The sequence below is a fragment of the Rana temporaria genome, chromosome 2 (assembly GCF_905171775.1).
Source record: "Rana temporaria chromosome 2, aRanTem1.1, whole genome shotgun sequence".
NCBI lineage: Eukaryota > Metazoa > Chordata > Amphibia > Anura > Ranidae > Rana > Rana temporaria.
The window spans coordinates 61,430,635-61,453,581 of NC_053490.1; the positions used below are offsets into that span (position 1 = coordinate 61,430,635).

The 22,947-nt window shown below is 43.4% G+C and overlaps 1 protein-coding gene across 3 annotated transcripts in view; it reads right to left on the reverse strand.

Moving 5' to 3' along the window:
* The window catches only part of ELMOD1 (ELMO domain containing 1), a 228,966-nt gene that overhangs the window by 31,251 nt on the left and 174,768 nt on the right, over positions 1 to 22,947 (reverse strand). For all 3 annotated transcript variants that reach the window (XM_040340256.1, XM_040340257.1, XM_040340255.1), the window contains 4 exons: positions 21,543 to 21,640; positions 20,420 to 20,549; positions 6,824 to 6,957; positions 4,039 to 4,107 (listed from right to left, as the gene is read on the reverse strand). In XM_040340256.1, the coding sequence (XP_040196190.1) occupies positions 4,039 to 4,107; positions 6,824 to 6,957; positions 20,420 to 20,549; positions 21,543 to 21,640 (431 nt within the window). The remainder of the gene's footprint in view (positions 1 to 4,038; positions 4,108 to 6,823; positions 6,958 to 20,419; positions 20,550 to 21,542; positions 21,641 to 22,947) is intronic.

The following is a 22,947-nucleotide window of genomic DNA, read 5'->3' on the forward strand; positions in this document are numbered from 1 at the left end:
TGTCCCATCTCCACACAGGATCTCTGGAGCTCAGTCAGAGTGACCATTTGGTTCTTGGTCCCCTCTCTTACTAAGGCCCTTCTTCCCAGATTGCTCAGTTTGGCTGGGCGACCAGCTTTTCGAAGAGTGTTGGTTGTGCCACACTTCTTCCATTTGAGAATTATGGAAGCCAAAGTGTTCTTGCAAGCCTTCAGTGCAGCAGGATTTTTTTTCTAGCCTTACCTTAGATCTGTGCCTTGCAAAAGTCATGTCTCTGAGCTCTACGTGCAGTTCCTTTGACCTCCATGGCTTATGCTCTGATACAGTATGCATTGTCAGCTGTGAGGCCTTTGATAGAGAGGTGAGTGCCAAAGTGATATTTCGTTTTTTCCCTTTTCATGCATTTACAAATATATCTAAAATTCAGTTTTTACTTTGTCATTATGGGGTACTGAGTACAGATTAATGAGAAAAAAAAACTGTAGTATCAGGCTACAACATAACAAAATTGAAAAAAGTGAAGGAGGTGTGAATACTTTATGAACTTTCTGAATATATATCAAAGCACTCCTGTAAAAAAAGTGTATCTGTATTACTTAACCACTAAAATAGTTATGGTATAGTTATTTATGAATAAAGCAGGAAAACCTTTTCATTTGAGTAGAAAACTTTGGCTTTGCTCTATGTCCTAAAATGTGTGCATCATCACCAAGCCAAGCTAAGAACGTTCTGCAATTTCATATTTTGAGTAGGATGTAGGCTTTAGAGCAGCCTTTCTCAACCAGGGTTCCTTCTGAAATTGCTAGTGGTTCCTTAAGCAGTAAACCAGGGGTGCCCAACCAGTGGCCCGCGACTGATGTGGCCCGCGACCTCCTGCTCTGGGATAGCGGGTTGGCAAATCCAGATTGCCAACCCACCATCCCAGAGCAAGAGTGTTGTAAATGAAGCCGGCGGTAGAGGAAGCAAGTGGTTGCGGAGCCAATGCTTCCTGACTCCTGTCGCAGGCGGAAGGATACCAAATGTTCTCTACCTTCGGACAGCATCTGCCGATGATAACTGAATAGAAGACTGTATTTAAAGGTAAGTTTATTACTAAAATCAGTGTATATATGGGCATATCTGTTCTACAGTGGTTATTGGGCTGCTTTCAAACTGATCCGCAGGTGCAGCACAGAACACCTGCAGGTTACCTGCACTGAGCCATAGGCCCCGTACACACGACCGAGTTTCTCGGCAGAATTCAGCCAGAAACTCGGTTCAGAGCTGAATTCTGCCGAGAAACCCGGCCGTGTGTACACTTTCGGCCGAGGAAGCCGACGAGGACCTCGGCGAGGAAATAGAGAACATGTTCTCTATTTCCTTGTTGTTCAATGGCAAAAGGCGGCCCGCCGAGTTCCTCGGCGGCTTCCACACTGAACTCGACGAGGAACTCGATGTGTTTGGCACGTCGAATTCCTCGGTCGTGTGTACGGGGCCATAGACTTTTGCTGTTACCTGCAGGTTTGGTGCACTTCAGAAAGCGAACCACCCCTGCAGGATATAATAGAAGTCTATGGCAATTTACAGCTAAGCCACTACACTACACTACACCCTCAGTGTGGGTAAACCACAGAGCGTCAGTGTGAAAGCAGCCTAATGCCGCGTACACACGATCGGAATTTCCGACAATAAATATTTGATGTGAGCTTTTGGTAGTATATTCCGACCGTATGTATGCCCCATTGGACATTTGCTGTCAGAATTTCCGACAACAAATGTTTGAGAGCTGGTTCTCAATTTTTCTGACAACCAAAGTTCTTGTCGGAAATTCCAATCGTGTGTATGCAATTCCGATGCACAAAAATCCACGAATGCTCGGAATCAAGCAGAAGAGCCACACTGCCTATTGAATTTCATTTTTCTCGGCTTGTCATAAGTGTTGTACGTCAACGCGTTCGGAATTTCCAAAATTTGTGTGACTCTGTGTATGCAACACAAGTTCGAGCCAACATTCCGTCGAAAAAAAAAAATCCACGGTTTTGTTGTCAGAATGTCCAATCGTGTGCATTAGGCTGCTTTTGACACGATCGGTTCCGGCACAATCAGACCCTCCGTTCACCTCTATTGAAACACAGATGTAAACGGACTTATGGCCATTTACACCCACCTACCTCCAATCCGATAAATAAAAAAAATAAAAAAAAACCAGAAGGGGGGGTCAGTCCCCTTCCATCTGGGCAGATCTTATCAGAGGGCCCATAGAGTAGAGCAGGCTGTGTCTGTGTCAGCTCTGCATATGCGGAGTGGACTTGGACCTGTCATCCACCCGTTCATTGTGGCCTGTGACTGGTTACCAAGTTGCTTAAGTGCCCCTCGCTCGTCAAAAGGTTGGGCACCCCTGCAGAAAACAGTTAAAGAAGGCATACCTTCTACTGATCAACATTGTAAATGTTCAACTCCCCTGCGACCACCAGTGTAAGGGGACACCTATCCTGCTGACCACCTTTGTACAGGGAAACTTTATATCTATGATTTACCATGTATTGGACCACCTTTTCACTACCCATTCCATTGACCACCACTGGCAGCTAGTACAAGGGGGTATTTCTCTGATGGCCAAAACCAATGTACCATCAGTTGTTAATACAATAAGTTTTAAGCAGGGGTTCCCTGAAATCCATACTTCAAGGGTTCCCCCATGTTAAAAACGGCTGAGAAATATGGAGGCATCCCTTCCTGACCTACTTCTGAAAATACATGACTGGCTTAAAGCGTTTGTAAAAGAAAATCATTTTTTGCTTTAAAATAACAAACATGTTATACTTACTTCCACTGTGCAGTTCGTTTTGCACAGAGTGGCCCCGATCCACGTCTTCTGGGGTCCCTCGGCAGTTGTCTCTGGTCCTCCCTGCAATTACTCAACACAGTCATGCGATAGCTCGCATGGTGGTCAGTAATTGCGGGCGCCTTCCCGTGATACAGCGAGCGGCCATAGCCGCTCGCTGTATCACTTGGCCCCGCCCCTCGGCGTGCCGCGTCACTGGATGTGATTGACAGCAGCACCAGCCAATGGCTGCGCTGCTCTCAATCCATCCGCTCTAGCCAATCAGCGGCCAGGCTGAGCGGCGAAGAGGATCTCAGGACCGTGCAGGGCTTTCAACGGGTCAGGTAAGTAAAACGGGGGCTCCGGGGGGCGACAACACCAGATGTTTTAAAAAAAAATCATTTACAACTCCTTTAAAGCGGGGGTTCGGCGGGATATCGTTTTTTTTTTTGTGCAGTAATCCTCAGGGCTTACCTGTACTCCCGCACTACCAGGGTGTCCCACTCCTAGAGCCGGCGTAAGCGATGTAATTCTGAAAAGAAGATGTTATATTCACAGGCGATGGACGTTTCCATCTTACCTGTGGGCTCTTTGAAGCCGACAGGGTCTTCTTCCGGGATACAGTGAATGCTGGCCTCCCAGCATTCACCGCTCTATCCCGCGCATGTGCAGTGTTGACGGCGAGCGTCGCCGTCAACACTACACTGATGCCAAAACAACGGCCGGCGTCACAAGCTCACGCCCCGTTGTCCAGCGCTTCTCCGGAGGAGTGTAAGAGATTGATTGACAGGACGGGGAGAATGGACTTACACGCCCATTTCCCGCGGGGGATTTTTAGTGACAGGACACAGACGGCTGCTGAAAAGGAGGTAAGGAGGACTTAAAAAAAAAAAATGGTGTGGTTACTGTCATTGCCTACTAATTGCATAGACCTAATGTGTAAAATCAGGGTGAACCACCGCTTTAAGTACTTGTCACTGACCCAAAACATGCCTTTGGCAACCAGTCACAATAAAGTTAGAATTTCTGATCAAAGTACATACTTGTTTGGAGTCAGTCACTTACAATATATTGAAGGCACTGGATCTGCATAAGCCAGGGGACTATGTGTTTTTTTTAAAAGGAGGCATCAGTGAAAGCATAGCTCTTTAGAAAATGTTTTCTGTTACAGTCATTAGTATTATCCACTGGCAGGTTAGAAAGAACGATTTTTATTTTATCCACACAATACAAAAATGCAGAAATAAGATACACACCTGCACTTGGGTTGAAGAGAATCAGACAATATTTGAAGAGCTGTAGCGGGATCTTTATCTGCAAAGTATCTAAAATAGAACAATACAAAAAGCACCAATTTAATCATAATGTATACCCAGTCCAACAGAGATAATGAAATATAGCACCTTGCTGCATTATATGTTATTACATTCACATAATTGTTGTAAATTTACATATTAGCTAACTGTCCCTTCAACATCCCAAGTGCCAATAATAGAGAAGAAACATTTTTTATCTAAAAATACAACTGACACCAAGAAACCTTTCTCGATGCTTAATTGTAGCATTATTATTACAATTACCACACAAGCCTTTATTTATTAGGATACAGCGGGCATTTTCTGTTATCCAGCAATACCATGAGGTTCTCTGCTCTGAACGCCTTAAGTTGAATGCCAGGATGAACAAATATTACCTAAAGACCTACGGCATTCGCATTCTTACTTGAATCTTGATGTAATTTGTATATTTCTTCTAGATCTGTGCAGTAATCTAGTGTTAAACTTTCCCCATGTACAGGAGCTTCCTGCAATAAAGACTGCTCACAGCTACCATCTCTCCATGTGCAGGGTGACTGGTCTTGTCTCCACCCCTTCCTGTAGTCTTCTACAAGCAGCGTTGGGTGGAATCTGATAGGTCCCTCCCATGACTATGCTGTGTACAGCATAGTAATGTCCCTGTTACTTTTATAAAGGTAACATCTGGGTTTGCAAATGCATTTGGTGCACACATTTATATCCACAGGAAAATATTTCAATGAAAGTTTTTGTGCCTAGAGTTTAGCTTCAATGTGCACTACCAGAACAGTGCCATTGTTTCTGAGCTGCTCAGTAGAGGGAACTGTACCCTTGTGTATGTGGCATACAGCAATTCTTATTTACTCCCAGCAGAGCAGCCCTGAGAGTCATCAGATTCTGGACAGGAAACTATGGTTTCATACGGGATGTGTGATCAGGTCCACCTGTCAGTTTTTCCAAGTGGACCTGATCGGACAATCCATATCTCTCTATGGCATCCAATCCAATCCTGTCCGCCAAAAACAGAGAGTCAGATCGGATGACAATCAGATGGAAACAGACAGGCGGGCTGTTTCCACCTGACAGCCCCATAGAAAAAGATCCCGTGCCGAGCAGGTGGATGCAGACTACAGAGAACACCTGTGTGAAACCCGCCTTTGCGATAACACAGAAAGTGTGCAGGAACAGCTCTGAATTTCTGACGAGATCAACAGGTTTCTTCTGGAAAAAACTTTTTTTCTTGCTCTCTTTAGTAGTAACAGGTACACAATAGCCCAAGAACTAAGGGGTTGTTTTCACTGCACTGGATGTAGAAGAGAATCCAGTACAGTGTGTTAATGGGAAATATTCTACCCACAGAAACAACAGGCAGCCATGGCACAGACACTGCTTACAGTGTATAGGCTGTGGCACTGCATTGCCCTGTATGCTAAGGTGACCAAATTTTTTAAATGAAATCCGGGGACATTTCTTTTTACTAGTAATGGCGGCAATTAGTGACTCTCTGCCTGTCTCCGCCGCCCGCCTCACAGTCAGCCAAGTCTCACTCTCCAGGCCCCAGCTACTACTAGGTGGGGAGTGGAGGAAGATCACTCCACCAGGGAAGGCAAGGAGATAAGTAGGTAGGCGGCTGGACGGGACTTGAGCCAAGGCAGAAGAACATGCGAGCGGAGCTGAATGGGAATGCACCCGAAACTGAAGAAATATTCCCTCCGCTCCGACCAGGACATGATCATCAGAAAGGGGGACAGATAATGGAAAAAAATACACCCCCTAAGCTAGTAGGAGCGGGGGTGTGTAATTCAGATATTTTTTTTATTCTGCACCGACTGTCTTTGAAATTGCCCCAGCCCCTGTTCAAATCCAATCCGGGGACAAAACCGGGGACAGACTTGGTCCGGAGACAGTGCCCTCAACCTGGGGACTGTCCCCTGAAACCGGGGATGTCTGGTCACCCTACTGTATGCCCAACTGTGAAGTGTGAATGTAGCAATTTAGTCCAGTATGTACATGTGTGTAGAACTAACTAGCTATAGGAGCTTGACAGGTCAGAACCATTTGCCAACATCCATAAACTGCAGCAGTGAAAACAAAGTAGGAGATGGCCAGAGTAGTTTCTAAAAGTTCAAAAATCAAGCGCCAAGTCCACAAATGTGTGCGGTTGATAAAAGGACACTTGACAGTTCCAGCTGCTGTGAAGGACACTTGGAGCAGTGAACATTCAAGACAAAACCACCAGAAATGACAGCGCTCAGGACCTCTGACTGTCCGACAAAATTTAAGAAGAAATTCGATTTTTTTAATGGATATATTTTTTAGCAGAAAGTATATATATATATATATTTTTTCAGTCTTTATTTATAGCGCAAAAAATAAAAAATGCAACCCATGTATCAAATACCACCAAAAGAAAGCTCTAATTGTGGGGAAAAAATTACATAAATGTTATTTGGGCACAGCGTTGCATGACCGCGCAATTGTCAGTTAAAGTAACGCAGTGCCGTATCGCAAAAAATGGCCTGGTCATGAAGGGGGGTACACCTTATGGAGTTTAAGTGGTTAAGGTACTGTAATAAAAAAGGGTTTAATAGAGAAAAGCGCAGCAACCAAATACAGCTTACCAATGTGATGTCAGCAAATGGTGCATTCAACGCCATAAAAGAAAAACATTACAGATAAAAGAATAAGTGATGTTCTGGTTTCTGCATATATTGCACAGCTATCTACCAGTTGTCCATATACTTACACCAAATTGTAAAGTCCCAAGAGACCCATTCCTCTAAAATCAGTTTTTGGGTCATCTCCTTGGAAACCGATTTCACACCATTGCTTAGAGACCCGCGCATCCAGCGGAACACCAGGTTTCAGCATTTTCCACAGCTGTAAATTACAGATGAATCATATCACAAGATGTTGCTATGCTTCTTATCCAGAGCACATGCATTAAATAAAACATTTATTCCAATGCAATCCACAGCCATCAAAAGGAATAACAAGCAGCTAATGAATAAAAATTATCTTAACCCAGAAACAAAAGTTTAATAATATATTGCAGCCTACTAATCTTTGGGTGTGGTGGCTAAATTATTTTTATCTTTTTTCCCCTTTGTTTTCATTTGGTGATCCTGCCAGTAACACACTTTCAGTCCCAGGGTGACAACACTCACTAATGCCCTGTACACACGATCGGTCCATTCGATGAGAACGGTCTGATGGACCGTTTTCATTGGTTAACCGATGAAGCTGACTGATGGTCAGTCGTGCCCTACACACCATCAGTTAAAAAACGATCGTGTCAGAACGCGGTGACGTAAAACACGACGTGCTGAAAAAAAGTTCAATGCTTCCATGATTCTGAGCATGCGTGGATTTTTAACCGATGGTTGTGCCTACTAACGATCGTTTTTTTCCTATCGGTTAGGTATCCATTGTTTAAATTTAAAACAAGATTGCTTTTTTTTTAACCTATGGATGAATAACCGATGGGGCCCACACACGATTGGTTCGATCCGATGAAAACGGTCCATCAGACCGTTCTCATCGGTTTGACCGATCAAGTATACGCGGCATTAGGACACTTTCACACTGGGGCGATGGCAGTAAAGCGCGGCTATTTTTAGTGGCGCTTTACTGATGTTTTAGCAACGCTTTTCGGCCGCTAGCGGGGCTTTTCGGACACTAGCAGGACGCTTTTAACCCCCGCTAGCGGCCGAAAAAGGGTTAAAAACAAGTAGTGCGCTTTTGCCGCAATTTGCGTTATTTAATCCACTCAACAACAAAAAAAAAAACATAATAAAACATGAAAAACGTGGTTGCAAAAAACGCAAAATGTACTGCATTTCATTTCTTCAGTGTTGTCACATGAAAAGATATACTAAAATATTTACAAAAATGTGAGGGGTGTACTCGCTTTTGTGAGCTACTGAATGTGTAAACCAAGCATAAGGCCTCGTACACGCGACCAAGGAACTCGTCGGAAAAGACACATTGTTTTCCTCGACGAGTTCCTTGTTTGGCTTGTGGAGAAACTTGACAAGCTTTCTTTGCATACACACTGTCAAGACCAAATCTCCTCGTTCTCAAAGGCGGTGACGTACAACACATACAACGGCAGGGGAAGTTCGATTCCACTAGCACAACCCTTGGGGCTGCTTTTGCTAATCTCATGTACTGCGTGTTAAGTAAAAGTTTGGTAAGAGACGATTTGCACTTTTCAGACTGTTACAGCGTGACAAATGTGCTATCTCTATTACAAACGCTACTTTTAATGAAGGTGCGCTCCCGTCTTATACTTGATTCTGAGCATGCGCGGGTTTCTTAGCATACACACGATCGTGTTTCTCGTTGAAAACCAGCCCGACAAGGAACACGACGAGGAAATTGAGACAGTTCTCTTCTCCTCTTTCTGTTGTCCATGCTTAGTGTGGCACACACAGACACACAATGCAAAGACTATTGCTGGCCATACACTCCATGAAAAATCGTCCGAACGAACTTTCGAAAAACAAAAGTTTGTTCGTGAGTGCAAACGATAGTGCCATCATGTAATGACCGATAAATCGTTCAGTGGACATAAAAAAAAAAAAATGGTTCGTTTTTTTTACATATACCTAGTATAGAAAGTTCGGACGGGAAACATATTAACCTTCCGATTTATCGTTCGTTCGGCAGAAAATTTCCAAACGATTATGGATTTTATGCCCATTAACTGTTCGAAAAACTAAAGATCTTTCTTAACGACCGATTGTTGGCCGAATTTTCGTATAGTGTATGGCCAGCATAAGTGAACTTCTCTCCTTTTTATCTGCTTTCAGGTGTGATTTTTATATTGCCCACACCTGTTACTTGCCCCAGGTGAGTTTAACCACTTAAGCCCCGGACCAATACGCTGTCTAAAGACCCAAGGTGTTTTTACAATTTGGCAATGCGCTGCTTTAACTGGTAATTGCGCGGTCATGCAATGTTGTACCGAAACGAAACTTGCGTCCTTTTCTTCCCACAAATAGAGCTTTATTTTGATGGTATTTGATCGCCTCTGCGATTTTTATTTTTTGCGATATAAACGCAAAAAGACCGTAAATTTTGAAAAAAAATGATTTTTCTTATAACAAAAAGTAAAAAATATCGAATAAACTAAATTTTAGTCAAACATTTAGGCCAAAATGTATTCAGCCACATGTCTTTAGTAAAAAAAATCGCAATAAGCATATATTTATTGGTTTTCGCAAAAGTTATAGCGTCTACAAACTAGGGTACATTTTCTGGAATTTACACAGCTTTTATTTTATGACTGCCTATCTCATTTCTTGAGGTGCTAAAATGGCAGGGCAGTACAAAACCCCCCCAAATGACCCCATTTTGGAAAGTAGACACCCCAAGGAAACTGCTGAGAGACATGTTGAGTCCATTGAATATTTAATTTGTTTGTCCCAAGTGATTGAATAATGACGAAAAAAAAAAAAAAAATGTTTACAAAAAGTTGTCACTAAATGATATATTTCTCACACATGCCATGGTTATATGTGGAATTGCACCCCAAAATACATTCTGCTGCTTCTCCTGAGTACGGGGATACCACATGTGTGGGACTTTTTGGGAGCCTAGCCGCGTACGGGGCCCCAAAACCCAAGCACCGCCTTCAGCATTTCTAAGGGCACAAATTTTTGATTTCACTCCTCACTACCTATCAAGGTTTCGAAGGCCATAAAATGCCAAAATAGCAAAAAAAAAAAAAACAAATGACCCCATTTTGGAAAGTAGACACCCTAAGCTATTTGCTGAGAGGCATGTCGAGTCCATGGAATATTTTATATTTTGACACAAGTTGCGGGAATATGACAAACTGATTTTTTTTTGCACAAAGTTGTCACTAAATGATATATTGCTCACACATGCCATAGTTATATGTGGAATTGCACCCCAAAATACATTCTGCTGCTTCTCCCGAGTACGGGGATACCACATATGTGGGACTTTTTGTGAGCCTAGCCGCGTACGGGACCCCGAAAACCAATCACCACCTTCAAGATTTCTAAGGGCATACATTTTTGATTTCACTCCTCACTACCTATCACTACCTATCACAGTTTTGAAGGCCATAAAATGCCAAGATGTCACACAACCCCCCCAAATGACCCCATTTTGGAAAGAAGACACCCAAAGCTATTTGCTGAGAGGCATGTTGAGTCCATGGAATATTTAATTTTATGGCCCCAAGTGATTGAATAATGACCAAAAAAAAAAAAAATTTTTACAAAACGTTGTCACTAAATGATATATTTCTCACATATGCCATGGGCATATGTGGAATTGCACCCCAAAATACATTCTGCTGCTTCTCCTGAGTACGGGGATACCACATGTGTGGGACTTTTTGGGAGCCTAGCCGCGTACGGGACCCCGAAAACCAATCACCGCCTTCAGGATTTCTAAGGGCATAAATTTTTGATTTCACTCCTCACTACCTATCACAGTTTCGAAGGCAATAAAATGCCAAAACAGCACAAAACCCCCCAAATGACCCCATTTTGGAAAGTAGACACCCCAAGCTATTTGCTGAGAGGGATGTTGAGTCCATGGAATATTTAATTTTTTTGCCACAAGTCACTGAATAATGACCAAAAAAAAAAAATTACAAAACGTTGTCACTAAATGATATATTTCTCACACATGCCATGGTTATATGTGGAATTGCACCCCAAAATACATTCTGCTGCTTCTCCTGAGTACGGGGATACCACATGTGTGGGACTTTTTGGGAGCCTAGCCGCGTACGGGGCCCCGAAAACCAAGCACTGCCTTCAAGATTTGTGTGAGTGAAATCAAAAATTTATGTCCTTAGAAATCTTGAAGGCGGTGCTTGGTTTTCGGGGTCTCATACGCGGCTAGGCTCCCAAAAAGTCCCACACATGTGGTATCCCCGTACTCAGGAGAAGCAGCAGAATGTATTTTGGGGTGCAATTCCACATATAACCATGGCATGTGTGAGAAATATATCATTTAGTGACAATGTTTTGTACATTTTTTTTTTTTAATTTTTTTTGGTCATGATTCAATCACTTGGGGCAAAAAAATTAAATATTCCATGGACTCAACATGCCTCTCAGCAAATAGCTTGGGGTGTCTACTTTCCAAAATGGGGTCATTTGGGGGGTTTTTGTGCTATTTTGGCATTTTATGGCCTTCAAAACTGTGATAGGTAGTGAGGAGTGAAATCAAAAATTTGCGCCCTTAGAAATGCTAAAGGCGGTGCTTGGTTTTCGGGGTCCCGTACGCGGCTAGGCTCCCAAAAAGTCCCAAACATGTGGTATCCCCGTACTCAGGAGAAGCAGCAGAATGTATTTTAGGGTGCAACTCCACATATAACCATGGCATGTGTGAGCAATATATCATTTAGTGACACATTTTTCTTTTTTTCTCATTATTCAATCACTTTGGACAAAAAAAAAAAAAAATCAATGGACTCAACATGCCTCTCAGCAGTTTCCTTGGGGTGTCTTCTTTCCAAAATGGGGTCATTTGGGTTTTTTTTGTGCTATTTTGGCATTTTATGGCCTTCGAAACTGTGATAGGTAGTGAGGAGTGAAATCAAAAATTTACACCCTTAGAAAGCCTGAAGGCGGTGATTGGTTTTTGGGGTCCCGTACGCGGCTAGGCTCCCAAAAAGTCTCACACATGTGGTATCCCCGTACTCAGGAGAAGCAGCAGAATGCATTTTGGGGTGTAATTCCACATATGCCCATGGCATGTTTGAGCAATATATCATTTAGTGACAACTTTGCGCAAAAAAAAATATATATATATATATATATTTATATTTCCCGCAACTTGGGTCAAAATCTAAAATATTCCATGGACTTAAGATGCCTCTCAGCAAATAGCTTGGGGTGTCTACTTTCCAAAATGGGGTCATTTGGGGGGGTTTTCAATTGTCCTGGCATTTTATGCACAACAATTAGAAGCTTATGTCACACATCACCCACTCTTCTAACCACTTGAAGAAAAAGCCCTTTCTGACACTGTTTGTTTACATAAAAACATATTATTTTTTTGCAAGAAAGTTAAGTTGAACCCCCAAACATTATATATTTTTTTAAAGCAAAGGCCCTACAGATTAAAATGGTGGGTGTTGCAAAAAATTTTTCCACACAGTATTTGCGCAGCGTTTTTTCAAACGCATTTTTTGGGGAAAAAATACACTTTTTTTTATTTTAAAGCACTAAAACACACTATATTGCCCAAATTATTGATGAAATAAAAATTATGATCTTAGGCCGAGTACATGGATACCAAACACGACATACTTTAAAATTGCGCACAAACGCGCAGTGGCGACAAACTACATACATTTTTAAAAGCCTTTAAAAGCCTTTACAGGTTACCACATTAGATTTACAGAGTAGGTCTACTGCTAAAATGACTGCCCTCGATCTGCCCTTCGCGGTGATACCTCACATGCATGGTGCAATTGCTGTTTACATATGACTCCAGACCGACGCTTGCGTTCGCCTTTGCACAAGAGCAGGGGGGGACAGGGATGCTTTTTTTTATTTTTTTATTTTTTTATATATTTATTTCGCTTTTTTTATTTTATTTGTTAACTGTTCCTTCCATTTATTTATTTTTTTACCATTTTTATTGTTATCTCAGGGAATGTAAATATCCCTTATGATAGCAATAGTTAGTGACAGGTACTCTTTTTTTTTTTAAATGGGGTCTATTAGACCCTAGATCTTTCCTCTGCCCTCAAAGCATCTGACCACACCAAGATCGGTGTGATAAAATGCTTTCCCATATTCTCAATGGCGCCGTTTATATCTGGGGGGGGGACATTCCCTCCCACTGAATGTAAAAGCAGTCTAGAGGCTAATTAGCCGCTAGGACTGCTTTTACATGAAAGCCGACCGCTGGCTGAAAAGAATGATACCAAGATGATGCCTAAACCCGCAGGCATCATTCTGGTATAACCATTCAAATTCCAGCAACATACCAGTACGTTGATGGTTCTTGTTGGACATGTATTGTAATCTTTTTTTTTTTCATGCAGCCTGTTGGCTGAACAAAAAAAAGATTGATCGGTGGGTATGCCCACCATTAGAATACCTCCCTTCATCCACCCACTTCTAATGATGGGCATACATGCACCATTTATATATGCCGAAGCATGGGGGCATCCTCCCGCAAAAAAGTTATGCCGCGTACGGTCGGACTTTTCTATGCCGCGTACACACGGTCGGACTTTTCTATGCCGTGTACACATGGTCAGACTTTTCCACAGGAAAGCCTCCGTAGGAATGTCAACCGTATGTACGCGGCATTAGGAGCAAAATCGCTCCTCCGCCCCTAATGCCCCCATGCTCCGGCATATATGCTCTTTTTTGAACTGTAGTGGTGAAATCACCTCCTACAGCATTGGAGTCGCGGCTTTATATATCGTGGGAGCAAACGCTGTTGCTGTCACGCTAAATAAATCCGCACTGCAACTGAATGGCGTACCTGCTAAGCAAATGATGGTTAACATTAAAACAAAGTAACATTCCAGTATAACAGTAAGATCATACCATACCTGCAAAGCAAATACCTATAAAAAAACATAGTAAAAAATAAAACATTTTTTAACGCAACCTGTGCCTAAAATATATATATGCCGAAGCATAGGGGCATCCTCCCGCAAAAAAGTTATGCCGCGTACGGTCGGACTTTTCTATGCTGCGTACACACGGTCGGACTTTTCTATGCCGTGTACACATGGTCAGACTTTTCCACGGGAAAGCCTCCGTAGGAATGTCAACCGTATGTACGCGGCATTAGGAGCAAAATCGCTCCTCCGCCCCTGCTGCCCCCATGCTTCGGCATATATGCTCTTTTTTTTAACTGTGGTGGTGAAATCACCTCCTACAGCACTGGAGTCGCGGCTTTATATATCGTGGGAGCAAACGCTGTTGCTGTCAAGATAAATAAGTCCGCGCAACAGCTGAATGGCGTACCTGAAAACAGTAAAATAAATTACATACCTGAAAAGCAAGCATGAAAAAACATAACAACAATAAAACTTTGCAGAATAGAATACAGTAAAAAAGAGCAGAACAATAGAGAGAGAATAGAGAGGGAGAGAACAATAAAACGACAACTATTTTTGGTTTTTTTATTTTATATTTTTTTGTGTGTTTTTATTTTTTACTTTTTTTTTTTAACACTTTTTTTTGTAACTGTGAACTGTAACTTCAACCTTTCGGTTCCAGGTTTGGGTCTCTCAAAATGCGATGGCATCTTGGGAGACCCTGTGTAAGTGAGCCTAGCCTGTGAAATGTTTCACCCTACACTAATAATTAACGTGTGTGTGGAAGCGTTCAAAACATTCACCAATACAAAGACCAGGATTGGCAGGACATTTGGGACAAAAATAACGGGTGTCACGCCTAAATCCGCGCTTGGTACAGACACGACATTTTCTTTGGGGGGCTCGTTGGGTAGGGGTACTCTCGAGGACATAAGAAAAATGCCTCTCATGCAGTCGGCTTACTGCATTTGGTAGGAGCTGGTGAGGTACAGTACCGCCTGGATACAGGAGTTCTGTGATGATATCCCTCTGGAATTGAAGGAAGGATTCATTCCGTCCTGAAGCTCTGTATACGACATGAGCATTCAGTAGAGCCAATTGAAATAAATGTAGAGACACTTTTTTGTACCAGCGTCTCGTCTTACGGGCAATATGATACGACGCCATTAACTGGTCGTTGAGGTCCACCCCTCCCATATTAAGGTTATATTCGTGGACACAGAGGGGTTTCTCCACAACACCAGTCGCCGTACGAATTTGGACTGTCGTGTCTGCGTGAAGGGTGGTAAGAACGAAAACATTCCTATTGTCCCGCCACTTCACAGCGAGCAAATTTTTACATCTGCAGCAGGCTCTCGCCCCCGGCCTAATACGGGCATCTACAAGCCGCTGGGGGAAGCCCCGGCGATTAGGTCGCACGGTGCCACATGCTCCAATCTGTTGATCAAATAAGTGGCTAAAAAGTGGCACGCTGCTGTAAAAATTGTCCACATACAAATGGTACCCCTTTCCGAATAAGGGTGACACCAAGTCCCAAACAATCTTGCCAGCGCTCCCCATGTAATCTGGGCATCCTTCCGGCTCTACCTGACTATCTTTTCCCTCGTAAACCCTAAAGCTCCATGTGTAGCCTGTGGCCCTGTCACAGAGCTTATAGAGCTTGACCCCGTATCTGGCACGCTTGCTGGGAAGGTACTGTTTGAAAGACAAGCGGCCAGCAAATTTAATCAGGGACTCATCAACGCATACAACCTGCTGGGGATTAAACAAGGCTGCAAAACGTTCGTTGAAATGGTTTACGAGGGGCCGAATTTTGTAGAGCCGGTCAAATTCAGGGTCTCCACGTGGACGACAAAGTGCATTGTCACTGAAATGCAGGAACCGCAGGATCGCCTCGTATCGTTTCCTGGCCATGTGAGCAGAGAAAACGGGCATATGGTCGATGGGATGTGTGGACCAATACATCCGCAATGACGGAAATTTGTGTATGCCCATGTTGAGGGTAAGGCCCAGAAAGGTCTTAAATTCGGAAACCTCGAGAGGTTTCCATTCTTTGGCAAGGCGAGACTGGGGGTTAGCGGCGATGTAGGTACCAGCATATAAATTAGTCTGGTCCACAATAGATCTATAGAGATCTTCCGTGAAATACAGCGAATAAAAATCAAGTGACGTAAAGTTCGCTGTATCCACCTGAATACCGGGTTGGCCAGTGAATGGGGGAAATACAGGTGCTGTAGAAGTGGTGGGGACCCAATCAGGATAGGCAAATTCTACAGGAAGGGCACTATGGGCACGACGGGCCTGTCTCTGTCTTCTTCTTGGTGGCAGCGGGACACTACTTGTGCTTGCCACATCGCCAGCTTGAACTGCACTTATGGGACTCGCCACGTCACCAAGTGTTACTGCAGTGCTGGATAAACGACCAGGGTGTACTAGGCCGCTGGTGCTTGCCAATCCACCAGAAGGAATAGCGGCGCTAGTACTGGATCTCTGCTCCATACGAGGGTCCTGCGGTTCTTGCTGCTCAACAACATCAGAATGGGATCGGGTACGCCTGGCCTTAGCAGGGACCACTACTCCGTCGTCCGAACTATCTGACATGGAGCCGCTGTCGTAAACGGGTTCGTATTCTGAGCCAGAATCTGTCAGATGCGTGACCTCCTCCTCTTCACATGCACATGAACTCCAAGGCCTGCTTATCATTGTACCTTCGGTTTGCCATTTTGGACTCTAAATTTAGTGGTACAATGGTAAGGATTCACAGGTAAAAAAAGCACCTGATCTGTAGAAAAGCAAACGTAGAAAACGCTTAAAAAAAAACTGTAAGCGATCGCAGGGATCAGGCCTGTCTCTGCGAACGCTGCAGTTATGTGTCTTGTGTTTTGTAAGTGACAGTGATCGATCGATACTGCACTTGGGTGGGTTGGGCTGGGCAGAGGGGGAAAACGCAGGTGCTAGCGGGTATCTGGGCTGATTCCGCTAACAATGCGTTTTTGGGTACCCTAAACTGCTGGGTACGCTAGTATAGATCTGATCAGATCAGGTATCGATCCGTTCAGATCCTATACCACTAAGGGGGGTGTATGCTTAGCGAGTGGGTGTAAGCGGTACTGGCTCTAACCTAACGCTGCCTGGGGCGACGCAGACCCTGACTGGCGCTAAAATTAAATTTATATCACTCTGATGCTATAAACAGCAAACTAACCAACCAGCGTCAACCGTAACACTTATACGGTGATCACTGGTGAAAGGGTTAACTAGGGGGCAATCAGGGGGTTAAAACCTTTATTCGGTAATATATGGGGGTACCTGACGCTTTCTAAAAACCTGGTGGCGAACCTAAAATAACTAAATAACTAACTGGCTAACCACGTCACCAGTGACACTTATACAGTGATCAGTGGTGAAAGGGTTAACTCTAGGGGCAATCAGGGGTTAAAACCTTTATTTATGGGGGTACCTAACGCTATATAAACCTGGCGGCGAACCTCAAAAAAAACTAACTGCCTAGCGGCAACAGTGACACTAATACAGCGATCAGAAACCGATCGCTTAGTGACACTGGCAATAGGGGTGAAAGGGTTAACTCTAGGGGCAATCAGGGGTTAAAACCTTTATTTATGGGGGTACCTAACGCTATATAAACCTGGCGGCGAACCTAAAAAAAAACTAACTGCCTAGCGGCAACAGTGACACTAATACAGCGATCAGAAACCGATCGCTTAGTGACACTGGCAATAGGGGTGAAAGGGTTAACTCTAGGGGCAATCAGGGGTTAAACCTTTATTGGGGGGGGGTAGGGGGCTACCCTGGACCTAAAGGGGCCTAAACCTAACTGCCCTGACACTTTTTTCTGTCACACTGACACTAAAAGCAGTGATCAGAAAATAAATGATCACTGCAATCAGTGACACTGTGACAGGGGGTGATCTGGGGGTGCTGGGGGGGTGATCGGGGGGGGGGATATGTACCTATGTGTGCTGTGTCAGTGTGCTGTTGGTGCAACTCACAGTACTGACGTCTTCTCTCCTCTGGAACCGGACGAAAAGACCGCCAGAGGGGAGAAAACGTCACTTCCTCCCTGCCTGTGTTTACAGTTACACAGGCAGGGAGGGCTCAGGTGGAAGCTGATTCGCCGAGGGAGATCGAGAGGGGACGGCTGGAAACCAATAGCCGCCCCCTCCTCCCGGACCTCCCGTACACCGTTCCCGGCCCTCGCATGTACCGGAGGGGGTCCCGATCGGACCCCCGAACCCGGGTAAGGCGGGGACGTACATGTACGCCCATGTGCCTGTACGTGCCATATTGTGGACGTATATGTACATGCGGGGGTCGGGAACTGGTTAAAGGAGCATCACATGCTTGAAACAATCTTATTTATCCACAATTTTGAAAGGGTGCCAAGAATTTTGATCAGCCCATTTTTGTAGTTTTGTGTGACATTATGTCCAATTTCCTTTTTTTCCTCCTTTTTTGTTTTGTTCCAATACACACAAAGGGAATAAACATGTGTATAGCAAAACGTGTTATTGCAATACTTTTCTGTGAGAAATTTCTGGGGTGCCAACAATTTTGGCCATGACTGTAAAATTGTCACCTAGCATAACCCCATCATACAAAATCCAAGACAATGAAAGACAAAATGTTTTTTTTTATGGTACCCGTGTATCTGTAGCTTCCATCTCCCACCCACGCATATAGAAATGTCTAAATTTGTGTTCCTGTGTCATGGTGGCAGTGCACATTTGACTCCGATCTATAATACAAGCTTCCAATGATCTGTTCGTTGTCAGCCAGCGTAAGGACTTTTTCACACTGGTGGCCAGTGGGCGGTAAAAACAGACGATCGAGCCAGACAGGGTTGTACACATGCCACGACCGTGATGCTCTGTTTTGCCGTCTGTTGCATTTTTTACTTGCACTGCATGGTTTGAGAGGCGCCACTGCCTGTGAAACTTGCCCACTGAGATCATCCCCCACTCGCCCACTGGAGGCGCACCTCAACTGCGAGACAAATACTGGGCTCACAATTGGGGTGCGTTCCTGTAACATCCGGCCAATTAAGAAAAAAAATAATCAGAAAAACAGGGCCCAGGAGGCAGCAGTATCACCACGGCAGATCACTTTTCAGAGGATAATAACCATTACCAATAGTGTGAAAGAACACAAATGCAATTGGTGGACACAAACGCTAACGCTGGCCATACACCGGTAAGATTTTGCTCGACCTTTCGTACAGAAATTCGTTCACCAGAGCATTCAATCTTGCCACCACTGTGTCAATTAATTTCTTTTGAAAGCCCTTAAAATTTCATCCAGACATGGAATGGAATCCCAGACCTATTAAACAGGTTTCTTTTGTATGTAGTGTGATCTCCACATAAAAAAAAAAAAAGGGCCAGTTTACTCTCCATCAGATTTTAAGGGGGCCGGACTGTCTCCCATCATTGACATCAATGGGAGACACAGTGCCCTATCATTGGTATCAATGGGAGGAATAGTGCTCCATCATTGGTATCAAAGGGAGGAATAGTGCTCCATCATTGGTATCAATGGGAGGAAAAGTGCCCCATCATTGGTATCAATGGGAGGAAAAGTGCCCCATCTTTGGTATCAATGGGAGGAATAGTGCTCCATAATTGGTATCAATGGGAGGAATAGTGCTCAATCATTGATATTAATGGGAGAAATAGTGCTCCATCATTGGTATCAATGGGAGGAATAGTGCACCATCATTGGTATCAATGGGAGGAATAGTGCTCCATCATTGGTATCAATGGGAGGAATAGTGCTCCATAATTGGTATCAATGGGAGGAATAGTGCTCCATCATTGGTATTAATGGGAGCAATAGTGCTCCATCATTGGTATCAATGGGAGGAAAAGTGCCCCATCTTTGGTATCAATGGGAGGAATAGTGCTCCATCATTGGTATCAATGGGAGGAATAGTGCTCCATCATTGGTATCAATGGGAGGAATAGTGCTCCATCTTTGGTATCAATGGGAGGAATAGTGCTCCATTATTGGTATCAATGGGAGGAATGGTGCTCCATCATTGTTATCAATGGGAGGAATAGTGCTCCATCATTGGTATTTTATGGGAGGAATAGTGCTCCATCATTGGTATCAATGGGAGGAATAGTGCTCCATCATTGGTATCAATGGGAGGAATAGTGCACCATCATTGGTTTCAATGGGAGGAATAGTGCTCCATCATTGGAATCAATGGGAGGAATAGTGCACCATCATTGGTATCAATGGGAGATATAGTGCCCTATTATTGGTATCAATTGGAGGAATAGTACCCCATCATTGGTGTCAGTGAGAGGACTAGTGCTTCATTGTTGGTATCACTGGCAGGAACTATGCCCCACTGTTGCTGACAGTGGGGGGCCCGCATCTGGCCCCTGGCCGCAGTTTGGAAACCACTGATCTAGAACATGTGCATTACAATATGTATGTTTTTTTCCCAAAGGAAAACCATGTTCACAGTTAAAATTTTTGAGAAAAAATTTCCACTCTGCTTCTTCACATTTTTTCTCATCACTGTGGTACAAAATGATCGTTGATTGGGCCACACTTACTAATTTGAATGAACTTTCCGAAAACAATTAAAGGATATAACAATCTTGAATGAAAGTTGTGTGAACCTTGTGTGAAAATGTATAAAAAGACACCTAAGGGCCTGATTTACTAAAGCCTAAGGCAGGGGGCAACTAGAAATCACAGGACACCATAGAAAAATCCACACAGAAGGAAATAATCTTCCGCCACTCCTCTCACCTTCATCAGCATATCTTCATGCTCTGAGTTCTCTGAATCGTATGCCTCCCGGCGCAGCTTCTCCACCTCCACGGTTAAATTTCTGTACCCCACAATCTGCAGAAGGCAAGCCTGAAGGGACACAGCCAACCTACAAAGAGAAAAAGGTATAAAATAATGTTTAATTTACATGTTAGATAAAAATCCGTACAGACCCCACAACCATCACCTTATGTCCCATATCCGGCAAGGTATAATCAAAGATGCCTTTTTCTGTACCTACTTACACTCTGGATTAAAATGATAAACTTACTGACATTGATCACTGGTAATATTCTTGTTTTTTATGGCTGGGACTATATTTGTGCAATAAACATGACAGTAAAGCAAACTCCACATTAAAGTGACACTAAACTCTGATTTAAAAGAAGAAAATGATAATAATTTTATGTATGTCTAACTCAGAAAAGTCCCTTCTATTGTTCTAAGCCTCCTCCAAATCTTTCAATTCCTTTTTGCTGTTGTGACCTGACTTCCTATTAGAGGGGTGGCTGCATTTGTTCTCCATTATCCCACTGTATGTAGGAACATAGCTACCCTCTCTTGCTCACTCCCAATATGAACAATGGGATTTCTTTGTTACAACCATTTTAAAGTGAAAGTAGATTTTTTTAGATTAAAATAACAAAGATGTCATACTTACATGCTCAGTGCAATGGTTTTGCACAGAGTAGCCCTGATCCTCTACTTCTTGAGTCCCGATTTTGTACACTCAAGTTTTAGTAAATCTCCAAAGTACAAACACGCATGCTCAGAAGCAATACTCAACATAACCCAACATTAGCAGAAGTTGCCTAAAGGGTAGCGCTAAAGATTTGAAAAAACACGTAGTTTTGTGTTTTTGCTGTTTGTATGCAATACAAGTTCACGGCCAACACCCTTCGGACAAAAGTCCCACACTTTGTCTGATGAAAATCCGATCATGTATACAAGGCTTAACAGTGCCTATTACAATGCTTTCCAGCTTCTATAGCAATCCCACAGGTATGGCACATACATACTTATACTGGTCCAAGCTGGACCAATGTAAAGATGTGAAAAGTGGCATACCTAAACTTCAGATTTGATGTGAATAATGCCTTACTGGGGATTGGTGTCCACGTTGACCTTCTTCAGATTCAGGATATCTTCTACAGACTTCTCAATAGCATCGGGGTGCACAGCAATGGCACTTTGCAAAAGCTGAAAAACAAGCAAAGGACAATTAGTTTTTTGTCACCCCTGGAGGCCAAACATGAGGTGACTATGGAAGCTGGAGATACCTGCACAGCTGGTACCAGTACAATTCACCAACTGCTCTTATTACATACAAGCCGTTTCAAGTTTTAAAACTGAAGGCCAAACTTTCCATAGTTTTGGACAGAGTGAAGAGGGATTAGAAAGAACACAGTCAGGTTTTTATTGCTAAGTGTGTGCCTGTTAGGGAGATTCACCACCTCTAAGTGTCCTGTGACCGTTAACACTGGAAGTGGAAGAAATTCCCAAATTTTGAGGGGTCACTAGAACAGGAATACAAGGGAATCAGTGGGGACATTAGTCATGGTGACTGCCAGGGATTGTCTCACTTTATGTTGCAGCTTTGGGAAATGTCCTCAATAAAAAAAAAACAGGTGTTATAACCCTCCCTTACCTTACAGGAGCAGACTGGTTGATTGGATATAATAGATGTTATATCTGTCCAAAAAATACCTGTTTATCTTGTCAGGAATTCAGAGCTGTCCTGTGTAATGTGAACATTTTATTTGTTATCTAAAGGAGTGTAATTAGATCTCCTAGTTCCTGTGCTGGGGTGCAGAACAGTCAGTCCCTATGTTGTGGAGATGGGGACAGTGGGTGGGATTCAGTCGTTTAGCAAAATACAACTGGGCAGGGCTGACACCATTCTGCATGCACAGCTCAGTTTACATTCTGGAACACTGCCTGTGTGCTAGGATGACTGCACTCATGTGACATTATCTTGTGCCATTCAAGGTGGCTGAAGACCGGCATCTGTAAGAGGCCTGGGAGAAGATGCCAGCAATGGACTTCACAGGTGTTGGAACAGAGGTAGGCATTTGTATCTTTAGTTTCCATTTAAAAAGGACACAGGTCATAATTACATGGATTTAGCCATGCCTACTGAGCCATGCAAAACCACATTTATTTTGCATGTTTTTAGGGTGCTGTAACATGTTCCATTTATTTGATTTCCCATAGTGACCCTATGTTAACCACTTCTGTAAATCCAAGAAAACAAGAGGTTCATTCCTCATTCCTAACTATCACATATATAAAAGACAAATCAGTGTGGCCCTCTATTCATAAATACAGCATTAAATTATTATTATTTTTTAATCCAAGTAGTGTAATTAACTTAATCTGCCTAGGCATCGGCCACTTTCAATCCACTGTACAACAGAGCTCAGACTTCGGGAGCAGGAGAGCACAAGGAGTCAGTTATGCTGCAGTGCTAACAAGGAGCATGCTGATGAGCTCATCAGTTTTCTGTT